General features: G+C 36.5%; 1 protein-coding gene across 6 annotated transcripts in view; it reads left to right on the forward strand.

Moving 5' to 3' along the window:
* Positions 1–2,201: 2,201 nt before the first annotated feature.
* LOC138019841 (uncharacterized) overlaps positions 2,202–12,468 on the forward strand; it is a 20,313-nt gene continuing 10,046 nt past the window's right edge. The window contains exons 1-7 of one of the 6 annotated variants that reach the window (XR_011126241.1): positions 2,206–2,348; positions 3,990–4,113; positions 6,127–6,244; positions 7,080–7,383; positions 8,476–8,520; positions 8,772–8,828; positions 9,814–10,060. Coding sequence is in view for 4 of the 6 variants with exons in the window: in XM_068866771.1 (XP_068722872.1) it covers positions 5,309–5,355; positions 6,127–6,244; positions 7,080–7,217 (303 nt within the window). In the remaining 2 variants the exon portion in view is untranslated. Of the gene's footprint in view, positions 2,353–3,989; positions 4,193–5,220; positions 5,356–6,126; positions 6,245–7,079; positions 7,384–8,475; positions 8,521–8,771; positions 8,829–9,813; positions 10,061–12,468 lie in introns of those variants that run through there. The other 5 variants (XM_068866774.1, XM_068866775.1, XR_011126242.1 and 2 more) reach the window with 5 other exon arrangements.

Consider the following 12,468-nt stretch of genomic DNA (forward strand, 5'->3'; position numbering starts at 1 on the left):
GTGGTAAAAAGGCATCTAGGTTTGAAAATTAAGGAGTAATTTGTCACCATGTTATTAATAGCTAATCAAATAGTATATCCGTGAAATTAGGGAATAATTTCACTTGCGTTTTGTCCAAAATCAAGTAATTTCCCTCGCCTAAAGGCTCAGGAGATTATTTGAATTTGGATAAAACGCGCGTGAAATTATTCCCAAATTTCACGCGTCACCATTTGATTACCTATACTGATATTATGGGTGACATATTACTTCTTAGTTTTGCCGCGAAATTTCAACGTTAATTATAAAATTGCCATGGTAACATCTTTTGAATCTCGATTAAAGTGAAGATGGCGTCAAGATTTAAGAGAGTGATCATTGAAGAAGTTACGAAATTAAAAGAAGCGGCAGAAAATTTAAATGTGCGAAAAAACACAATTAACTGGGTGACGGTTTTTGAGAAGTGGTGTGACGAAAATAACCTTGAGAAAAACCTGGAGATGATCTTCTGAGCAGTTGGATAAAGTACTTGAGCGATGTTATAATTGCGGTTGTGAGCATAATTTGTCACCCATGACATTAAAAGGTAATCAAATGGTTTTCTCGTGAAATTAGGAAATAATTTCACTTGCGTTTTGTGAAAATTCTGATAATTTCCCTCGCCTAAAGGCTTGGGAAATTATCTGAATTTTGACAAAATGTGCGTGAAATTATTGCCTAATTTCACTCGTCGATATTTGATTACACATACTAATAACATACACTAAAAAATATTTCATTCTGATTGGCTAAGAAAAATTTCGTTGGTCTTTGAAAAAAATTAATCGTGTTTATATTTACTTTACATTAAACTCAAAATAACGTGATAACGTATACTAATATTTACGTTTAACAACATATATAGTATGACCATAGTTTGGTTGATCTGGAGCCACGAAAGGAAAGATCCGGAAGGTTCATTTCAAGAAGTGGCATTCACAGCCTTTCCTCTTTAGCAACCGGAGACATCTGTCACAATTTTTACAATCTGTTGGTGGAGAGAGAGAGAGAGAGAGAGAGAATTTGGAGCTGAATTAGAAATGGAAAGGAATAATCAAATTGAAGTAATGAATAGAAAGTGATATTGATAGACTTAGTAGTATAAATGATTGTTCAGCTTCAGATGGAAGGGGGGGGGGGGGGGGTCAGGCATATGTAGGGAATCTGAATTGGGGCGTCAGTTTCTCGAAAGTCCCGGTAACTTTTCGGGCTCGAAAAGTCATTCACAAAACTGCTTTGTGCTTGTTTGTATAAGCCAGTTTTTAAAGATGTTTTTCAACTGAAGAGGATAAAAAGTAAAAAGATAGTAAAGTTTGTTGACTTAAAATCTCTTCGTTTTTAAGATACAGAGGGTAGAGGGAATTGAAAAAGGCTTGAAAATGTTTCGTGACTTTCAAGAAACAGGCATTTATTTCTCTTGGGAGAGTGTGGGCAGTGGAATTTTCATGTCTTTTACGTTTTGGTAAGGAAACGAGAGAGAAAAATAATTGTTCCGGCTAAAGAAATGATTACTCATAAAGAAATATAAGGGGGAAAGGTATTTTTAAGGACGATATGCCTACTAATTAAAGATATTTTTTGCCAGGGTTATGATTACGCAGGGAATGTAGATCTTCACAAGTGTTATTGAAATCTAAAAATAAAATTGGGGGTAACCACGTATTTTCAAAGATAATTGCCAACGAGTCACCCTCGCGAGGACGCGAGGGTGACGAGGTGGCAGCATTATAAAGCCGTGTGCGCGAGTTGATTTTGGTACGTACAGGGAAAAGATTTCTCGAATTGAAATTCAGCATAAGGTAATATCAAGAGAAAATGAGGGGACAGAGAAGGAGGCTCCCGGTCCAGCTCTTGGGATATGTCATGTCCACGTAAGTTATTTTTAGACGAGCGGAAGTCTTCCGAGACGTCCGCATGCAGGCCAACCTCGGTCCGATGTTTGAAAGAAAATATATATTCATCAGCCTTCCACGTGCGCCATCAGAAGAACCTGAGAGCGAAGCAAGACTGCATGCGGACGTCTCGGAAGACAGACTTTCTCTAGAACAAAGAATTCCGCTCGTCTAAAAATAACTTTCGTGACATAACATATCCCGGCCAACGCCTTGAGCCTCCCTCTCTGTCCCCTCATTTTCTCTTGGTAATATAAGGTAATGTAAGAGTGACATCATCGGTGATTGTTTTCGAGTTAGCCAATGGGATTGCGGGATCTTTTAATCTAAACCAATCACATCATGATCGGTGACAAGATGACCACATGGTCGATCATTTTCTGGCGTATTCTGGCGTACTCTTGTTGGCTTGTGAAGGTGTGAAGCAGGCAGGAAAAGGTGAGTGGAAATATTGATATTATACACTCGTGAGCGTAGTCTTTTTGTACGTACTTTAGTTTAGTGTTTTTGGGAACCAGAGTGTTACAAATCTAGCAGCTAGCAGGCTGAAAACATCGCCCAGCGAGGCATCGAGATCAGCTCGAAAATGGCGAGCGGTGGTGCCACAGTGTCGGCTAGCTTGCCAAAACAGTCAATTGCGTTGACAAGGTCGGCCAGCGTGCCATTTAAGAAACAGAAAAGCAAAACCACTTGGACAGAATCACTATAAACTCAATCAGAGGGCGCCTCTTTTTTATCGAGTTGGTGTGTTCAAATTACAAATTTGACAGTCACGGCGAGCGTGCCAAACAACTATCTTGTCAATTGTCTTGACAAAATCGGCCATCGTGCCATAATTAAGGAAAAATACGTAAATATATTCAAATATATTCACTAAGTATAAACATAAATCAGAGGGAATATAAAGCCTCTTTCCAATCGAGCTAGTGTGCTCGAAATCATACGAGTCATGGGTCACACGATGTGTCGCTGTTAGTTTGTGCTGATTATCCATTAGTGTTTACAAAAGTGAAAAAAAGTCTAAGCTCTGTTTACCAGGTAGCCACTATTTGTCAAGCTTAAGGGAACTTAGCAAATGAATTTGGATAGTGTTCTTTTTGCAAAATTTCAGGGTTCCGAGCTTACATATTTCACTTGTAATCTAACCCACAAGTTGAATCCTTCTAGACATTTTAAAAGCCAAAGATTGAACTGCTTTTTTAAACAAGGATTCAATTTTAAAAATGGTCTATCCTCTGGTTACTTCTTAATTTTCCCTCGGTACACAACTGTGCCAGTGTTTACTCGTTGGCACTCTACCGGCAGGTATTCCTAGTTTATGAATAATATTTGTAAAAAGCTTTAAAATACAAAGTAATGTGTGGCGTTGTTTCTCAAATTGAAGCTTCATTATCTCTAAAAAATGCATGGTTACCCCCAGTTTTCTTTTAGGATATGAAGAGTATTTACTAAGATCTACTTTTCCCGATACTTTTAAACCACGCAAAAATATCCTTGTATTAGTAAGCATCAGGAAATCCGAGTATCTCGAGATGTGCAGAACGTATGCGCAATAACAATAATAAACCAGTTTGGTTGTTTTCGTGGCACAGGCACGTGGGAGTGACGTCAGTGACGTATGAGTGATATGTGGGGGCTATTGGGCGACAGCTCGACGAGAATGTGTGGTTTTGGTTCAACTTATCGCGGAGTTTTGGGAGTTGTTTTGAAGATTGGATTTTGGCAAGAATAAAAATGAGAGTAAACGGAAATGGAGACGATTTTTCAATATGGAAGTGACCAGCTGGATTTGTTCAACTTCTTGCTTTATTTCTTTAAAAGTCAGTCAAAGTCAGCCATATAAATTTGTGTTCAGCAAGGGGAGCTTGGAATGGCGTACTCTGGTTTTGTATGCCATTTAGTGAGTAAAATAGTTTTTTTGAAACATTATTACATTTAGGCTTGTTTAAATCGAAAGGGAGACGATTGTAATGTAGAAGTTTTACGTAAGTTAAGAAAAAAGGTGTTTGTTTTGGGATCTTTGACATTGATATAATTTGGCTATAACAGCGTATTATTGTTTTGGAAATATTTTGGTAGGAGGAATGTGATGGATTGGGGATGGTTGAATTAATGTGAAGCACAGTGGCGGAAAGAGACATTGGGTATACTTGTACGGGAGAAAGAAGACGACGGGTCTTGTCTACCTTGTTTTTGAAAGGGGGTTAGCACAAAATGTTGACCTTTGGTTACAGGCAAATGTCGTAGCATTTTAAAAGATGTTTTAAAATGCTGCGACAATGGTAAGTTATGTCGTAGGCCTGTTGTGAGCTTGTCGCATAAATCGGCCCTAAGGGATACGAGAGCGTGTGACGTCGTGTTATTTTAAAAGAGTTGTAACGGTCGATTTAACGAATCGAGGAAAATGTTCCATAAAATCGTCAAGTTGTGGTGTTTCTTTTTGAAAACTCATTTTATGGACAGCCAGATAAATGAAATTTGCTCACCTACTATTTTCTGTGTTATCCTTAGTGATTGATGAATTTTTGGGACATTTTGATTTCCTCTTTAGATGATATACGTCGTCACATACAATAGACTGATTTAGCAACAGAACGAGGATGTCAGTGGCGGTGGCGCGCGCAGGAAAAACACCAATGAGAATTCAGAATAGAATAGACCCCACGCTTCTTCTATATTCTAAATTGTCATTGGTAGTTTTGCTGCGCGCGACGTCGCCACTGATGTTCCCATTCTGTTGCTAAATCAGCCTAATATAAATAGACAAGGCGTGCAACTTCCAAGACTGCTCACAGCTGAGCGACTTCAGAATTTAGCTGAATTTGTCCTACTTGTAAAGGTTGCTTGCCTCCCAATCTTGGGAGCATAGAAAGTTGATAATTTTACTAGTATCGTGCCAAAAATCATGAAATTTACACAGTTATGCAATCTCAAAGTTGTGCTCAATTTTCAATCTTTGCTGAGGTTTTTGTTATAACCAGATGATGTGGACAGAATTTGATCAAATCAAATTAACCAATCAAAAAGCACAAATTTTCTCCAAGAGGGACAAAATTATAAATCTGCACTTTTTGATTGGTTAGTTTGATTTGATCAAATTCCAATGATTGATGAACTCTGTCTACATGATCTGGCTATAACAAAAATGTGAGCAAAGGTTGAAAATTGAGCAGGGTTTTGAGGTTATAGAGCTGTGTAAATTTGATAATTTTTGATACGATGCTAGTAAAATTATTGACTTTCTATGTGCTCAAGGTTGGGAGGCGAGTGACCTTTGGAAGGGGAGAAATTTGGTTAAATTCTTGAGGCATTTGGCTGTGAGCGGTCTTAGAAGTTGGACACCTTGTCTATTTATGTTGTATGTGGCAACGGGTGTGATCTGAAAAGGAAATTGAAGCATGTCAAAAACATGTCAAATCACTCAGGACAAGACAGAAAATAGTAGGTGAGTGAACTTTATTTATCTGGCTGTCGATAAAATGAGTTCTAGAAAAGAAACATTGCAATTTGAAGTTTTTATGGAACATTTGTATTGACAAGTTGAATAAGCTGTTACAACTGTCTGAAAATAGCGTGATGTCACACGCTTTTTTATCCTTAGAGTTGTTTGCCTGTGCTCTGGACAGTTGATTCCTTTAGTGTCATTACATATAAGTATATGTATTTAACAAGTGTGTTTATTGGTGATGAAATAAGTTCATGCAGTAATATTTACCAATGATAGTGTCTGCTTGGTGTCTTTTGGCTGGAAAAGATAATTGAATATTTAAAAATGTGAGTGATAAGTTGTTCAGGCAATGAATGAGTTGCCAGTAATTGGATTTCTGTTTATATGCAAAGGGTTTTGAGATTGTGAGGGGGCAAACATTGCAAGTCGATATAAGAAAATGTATGGCAGAAAGTTATTTTGACATTGAAAAAACTATTTTGGATAGAGATCAACACTCTTTTCGACACAAATTTATCAGAAATTGATTGGGGCAATTTTGATACAAGGCAAGTATAAGTTTTTGTTTGAGTAACCATGAAATATGACATACACTGTAAAATTCACTTGAAGTAATCTTGCTTGCATGAGGATCCCTAAGGTTTATTTTGAAATTGACATTTTGTTATGGTTTCGACATATTACAAAATAATCTACAAATCTGGAGGAAATAACCCAATGAAGCCTTTTTAGTTGTAGTTCCGTGTGTCTAGCCTGTTTTCTTATTAGGTACGTCTTGTGTAAACGAATTATGGCTTTTGGAAATATACTTCCTCAAAGGAGAGAAGCTGTTGTCAGAGGAGATGGAAATTCTTTTTACACAGTTATTGCTCTTTGGAGGGATGAAGTAAGTGATGGAAAACATGAGGAAATCCAAAGGTTCAGTTCTTGTTTATAAAATGACAAAAATCCAAGGGTTTTGAAGCCACTATTATTTTCTAAAAACTCTGAGAGTCCAGTCACATAAATGTATAGTCTGATAATTCTGCTCAAGCAAACAGTTTCAATCTCTTTGTGCCTTGAGGCAGCTGTTTTATTGCTCCTTTTCCATAAAATATAGTCGTTTCTGTTTCGATAGATTTAGATAACACTGGGAATTCATATCTGATATTCCCCAGTTGTTACATATAAACAAATCTTTTCTTCTGTGAAATTATTATGTACATGTAGAATTATATGTATTAAAGTCACTGGATTTAAGCAAATTTGTCAAGCTTCACTATGACTTCAACCAATACAAAAGTGTCATTTTCATACTAGTTCTCTATAGATCTAATTTTTGGAGAGGGTCTTTGAGGTTTTAATGCTTCCACAATTATACTGTCTTTTGTACAAAGTTGTTGTAGGACATTTAGAGGTTGTGTAACGTCATACACATTTATTTCAATAGACTTTTGTACTCATTGAAACTTTGAATTTGCCATGATTCATAGCTGTAGATTGTGACAAAACATCATTCTTATTTTTGGGTGGGTAAAATCTTAATATTTGAATGTGAGGAAGAATCTTTTGCTTCTCTGGGTACCTTTGATTGTTGTCACAACCCCACACAGTACAATGATTGCCACTAGTCATATTTCCAATGTTATTTGAATTGCTGAATTTAGAAATTAGCCAAAAGCCAGCATATGGACATGTAAATAGAATTGGAAAGGCTTTATTGAGTTATTTCATTCTTGTAGGTCAAGCAGGGAATGTTGATAGGTGTGGATGGTGCAGGCAATGGAGGCAGAGGTATGTTACAGTTGGGTTTCTTTGGGACACTGAGCACCAGGGTGGTTGTCCCCACAACCACCGTGTTGGAGATGTGCTGGAAGTGACAGTTAGGGCGTTGGCAGGAGGAGCAGTTCTAGTCATGACAGAAAACTACCATTGAGGTTTATTGGATACAAGCAGGAAAGGCTGAGGTGGTTGGAGAGGCATGGAAAGTATCTGAAGCTGAGACGGGGAACAAAAGGACTACCCATGTTTAGTTCTAGTGTTAGGGTTAGTTACCACTACATGTACTTTGAAATGTTATTGTTTTAGTTTGCTTTTATATTCCAGAAAGATTATTGTGTTTTGTGAAAGATTGCTGTATTTCTGTAAAAAATTGTGTTTCTTAACTTCATTGTAGAATTGTGTTGAGTTTTGCTTCTATGTTTGTGCCATTATAACATTTTTTGATGTTGTAGATGCTTTAGGGGTCCATGAATTTGTTGTTGCAATGATAATTATAGATCGTTTTCACTGTCACGCAATAAAAAATAAATCGAAAACCATCCAGTGGAAAAAGTCAAGAATTCGTGATGTTGTAGGAGATAAATAAAGAAGACACTTCTCCGAGTGTTAGGTCTCTACGTTTTCCCATACTTCAGATATTCGTCGAAATGTTTCGCAGAAATTTACAGAGCCCAGTATGAAAACGCCATGTTGGTGCACTTCTGTGGTGCACCAATATGGCGGCCGGAAAGTAATGTCAACATCTGTTACTTACTTTGGCTATCTAGGCGAGTGATCATCTGTACTGAACAGACAGCTATTTACCTAAGCACTTTTCCTAATGCTTTAAATTCTAAAAAGGCTCAAAACCATGAGATAAATATATATTTCTCAATAAACTCGATCGTCGCCTCGTGTCACGCACCGCTAAACTCAGAAATTCAAAATGCTCTGGTTTCCAAACAAAGCACGCTATTGAGCTTTAAAATTGCAAATGGATACAAATTTACCGCCTCTTATGCCTGATGAGGATAAAAACTTTCGTGGCTCTTTAGTTTTGGATTTTAGAAAATGATGACGTCACGTGAAAACGATCTATTATTGGTGTGTAATGAAAAAGTATGAGATCAAAAAGTATTTGATTGCAATGCTTTGTCATGATGGTTTGGTGGAAGCAGAGAAAAGATTCATGGAGTATGAAGTGGATTGTACTTTGACTGATGAACAAAGAAAAAGTAATAAACGAGTAGTAAAAACTGGATCGAGCGGCAATAAGTATGTATATTTGTTTCTAAAGAAAAATAAAGCAATAATGTAGGGTATCTGTACACATGTAACAAATATTATTTATTTTATTACCTCTTTTCCTTTTTTTAGTATATTGTGTTGCTAGATGGAGAAAAAGGAATAATTTGTTATTATGTAAGTAATAATAATTTTAGCTTACCAGTATCTGTCTGTTACATTTTATAATTGGATATTGCAGCTAATGTTTAGTTATTGGATTTAGTGCAAAAACTATAATGATGTAAAATTGCTTGAGGATTCTTTTAGTTGACTAATTGGCTAATGCTATTGCTATTGATCAATATGTAAGACATCTTTTAGATTATAATTTAAAGGTAAGGATAAGGCAATGATATTAAAAGACTGATGGTAATGATGTTTTATAGATGGACATCATTGTTGTGCAAAAGGTTAACTCACAATAGAAGAAAATGCTGAAAAAGGTAAAGAGTCAGAACAAGTCTTCATGTACTATTGGGGAAGATACTTTTACTTGTGATACTTGTGAAATCATTTGAAGGAGCAACATATTACTATGTGGTAATTTGAAGTAAATTATCATCATATTTAAAAGAAGACTAGTCATATTAATTAAAAAAGATACTGTAAGAAGCACACTCTGATATGCTATAGGGAACTAAGGGAGTTTTGGTACATTACACATTATGGTTGTGGAAAAATAATAAAAATGTTGACTTACTGCAGGCATTTGCTGTTCCTGTGTTGTCAGCTGGAAAAAAAAAATTTTTTTTACACAATTTTTTTTGAAAGACAAATGTTTCAAATTAATGAAAAAAAATTCATTGTTCAGAAGCAGAGATATAAAGAAGTAAAGTTGCTAATTCAGGAAAAATTAGGGGCTTGCTGAAATTTTGCTCAAACATCATTGTTTGGTGTGCGACCATGTACTGGTGGCTCAGTTGGTTGAGCAGCGGGCTGTCACGCGGGAGGTCGTGAGTTCAACTCCGGCCGGACCAACACTTAGGGTCTTTAAATATCTGAGGAGAAAGTGCTGCCTTTGTAATTACATTTGCAAATGGTTAGACTCTCTAGTTCTTCTGTGGTGTATTATGATTGGGAGGATAAATGCACGGAGATGTTAGCTACAGCAAGCTACCCTAAAATCTGAGGGTAAAGAAAGATATATGATGTGATGATATGATCACATAAGTCAATCTTGATGTTTCCATTCAGTGGTAAAGTCCCTCACAGACACAAATTTTATGTTGATTAACAACCTTGTCCATGAATATTATGTGCTGTTGAATTTACAGCCAGTTGCAGATGCTTTTTTCTATATATTTATTGGCAAATTCTTCAATTATTGTATTCTCTAAGTTTTTATGTACAGAATTAGAAACATGAGAAAATGCAGTCTAGCAGGCAGTTAATTCTTTGGTTATATTCTTTTTATTGATTTTTCTACAGTTGGAATTGCACGTTTTCTTCTCCAGGAATTCCTACTTCTGATCAGGGTGTTTGAATACGTTATCAGAAAGAAGTGAAGATTCCAATTTTTCTAATACCACATGATACAGCGACGTGATTCTTTCCATGACATTTTCAAGACCTTTGACTGCGGCTAGGTCTCTTCTCGGGGAGGATACCCGAACTCGAGTGAGCGGTGGACATCGAGCCTAGTCATGGATACAACTTTGTATATTCAATAATGCAGGTAAGCAAATTCTGGGCAGCGTTTCAGAGGAGAGTGTTACTTTCTATCACATGACTACCTTATTTGATTCTTACATTCATCCTACCATGTGAGCCTTCTTGGTTTAACATTTCCAAACCTCAAGTCTTTCTGTTTTTTTCTGTTCAGCAATTTGATCTTTCCCCCTGCTTTATTTTGTATCTTATGTTTTCCCTATGAGTTTATTGTAATGTCTTTAATAGTTTTTCTTAATAAAATATGAGCAGGAAATTGCTGCCTGTGGCATCTCTTCAGCCCTGTTAGGAAGGGAGCATACTGATACTTTTCTATTCCATTGTTGCCAGAAATAGTTGGTGTGGTGATGTTATTTAAAATATCCCGTAAATTGAATAAATTATGGATAAAGGTTAAATGTTTGCATGTACGTAGATGTTTATAAATTGCACTCTCTTTATCAGTAACAGCGTGTTCACGTCTTTGGGTAAGAAGGGTTCTGTCAGTTTTGCCAATGTATAATGATTGGCAACTGGGATAAATGAATTATTTTGTAGATAACGTGTGATTTGTTTTAAAGTGGCACTTTTTTGTTGTTAGTGTAGAAGAGCAATTTTGTAGTTTTCTTGTGGATTCTGAACTGGATGTTAGGTTTTTTTTAGGTGTCTGTGCAGCTTTCGTTTAAAGGAATGTAGCAGTTGTGATGTTTTCTTGCCAATATAGGGAATAGAAAGTCAAATGGTGACGGGTTCTTCTTTGTCTTTAGAGTTGTTGGTTGTTGTGTGTTTCTTGTTGAAGGTGTTGGAGGAGAAGTGGCGAATAAGTGTATGAGCAATATGCGAGAGAAAGCTTTTCCATAAGGTGATCTTTTTTGGATATTTTAGTTCTAATTTAACCTTATTGGGTGAGCAGATTCTATGGATGTGGTCGACTAGTGCTCTGATCCAAGAAATTTTGTGACGCCAAGGAACAAAACTGTTAAAGTTGGTGTATTGACCGGAGAAGGTGTCTTTACGGTAGATTCCAATGCCATTGGGTGAGATGTTAATATCCAGAAAGTGCGGGGTGGTGTTTTCAAACAAGTCATAAGTAAAGTGACGTTCTTGTTAAACTTATGAAAGTAGTCTAAGATTACATTGATTGTATCAGGTTTAATTCGCATGTCGTCAATATTTCTACAGTAGAATGTTATCAATTTATGGTCAATGAGAGGTTTGACGATTATCTGTTCAAAATTTGTCATAATAATCAATTAATGTTAGTCGGTACCATGCTGACCCCATCAGTTTGTTCGAATAATTTGTTGTTACATGAGAACACAGTTTTAGTACAGGTATCAAGAATTAGCTTATGAAGTGTAGATTTCTTGAGCGTTGTGTCGATCAACTTCTTGTTAAAGATTCTCTCCAAAATAAGTACAGGTATCAAGAATTAGCTTACGAAGCGTAGATTTCTTGAGCTTTGTGTCAATGAGCTTTTTGCTAATAAAAGATTCTCTCCAAAATAGTATTGAGAATCTGTTGGAGAGGAACATTTGTGAAAAGCGATTTCACATCGAGGGAAACAAATTTGTAGTCTTAAATAAACAGCTCTAGAGGTATTGATTTGATTCGATTGGCTGCGTCAAAAGTATCCTTTAAAGTGAATTCGTTCTGGGTGAGTGGCTGCAAGAGTTTGCTTATATATTTACCAACAGAGTAGTGTGCACATTAAGATCATTAAGAAGCTACAAATCACCACTGTTATTTCAAAACCAGATAAAGGAGAAGGTGTAGTCCTGATTCCCAAAGACAACTATGTGAAATCAATGAACAGTCTTCTCTGATCGTAGAAAGTTTAAAACCATGAATACTGATCCAATCGCTGCGTTACTGCTGTTCAGTGACATCTCCGCTCCCTCGTTAAATGTGGCTAACTGGACAAACACACGTACAAGAAAATTCACCCATGGAATGTTAGACCTGCCCGTGTTCATGGCCTTCCTAAGATCCACAAACTGTTTGACTGCTTATCAAAGTTGCGCCTTATAATTGACACCACAGGCATTATGCACTACTTTGTTGGTAAATATATAAGCGAACTTTTGCAGCCACGTACTCAGAACGAATTCACTTTAAAGGATACTTTTGATGTAGTGAATTGAATCAAATCAATACCTCTAAATCTATTTATTCAAGGCTACAAGTTTGTCTCCCTCGATATGGAATTGCTTTTCACAAATATTACTCTCCAACAATACTATTTTAGAGAGAATCTTTAGCAAAAAGCTGATTGATACAAAGCTCAAGAAATCTACGCTTTGTAAGCTAATTCTTGATACCTGTAGTGAAACTGTGTTCTCATGTAACAACAAATTATTCGAACAAACTGATGGGGTGAGCATGAGTCTCTGTAGGTCTAGTACTGGCCAACATTATTATGACAGAGTTTGAACA

Source organism: Montipora capricornis, chromosome 10, assembly GCF_036669925.1.
Source record: "Montipora capricornis isolate CH-2021 chromosome 10, ASM3666992v2, whole genome shotgun sequence".
Classification (NCBI taxonomy): domain Eukaryota; kingdom Metazoa; phylum Cnidaria; class Anthozoa; order Scleractinia; family Acroporidae; genus Montipora; species Montipora capricornis.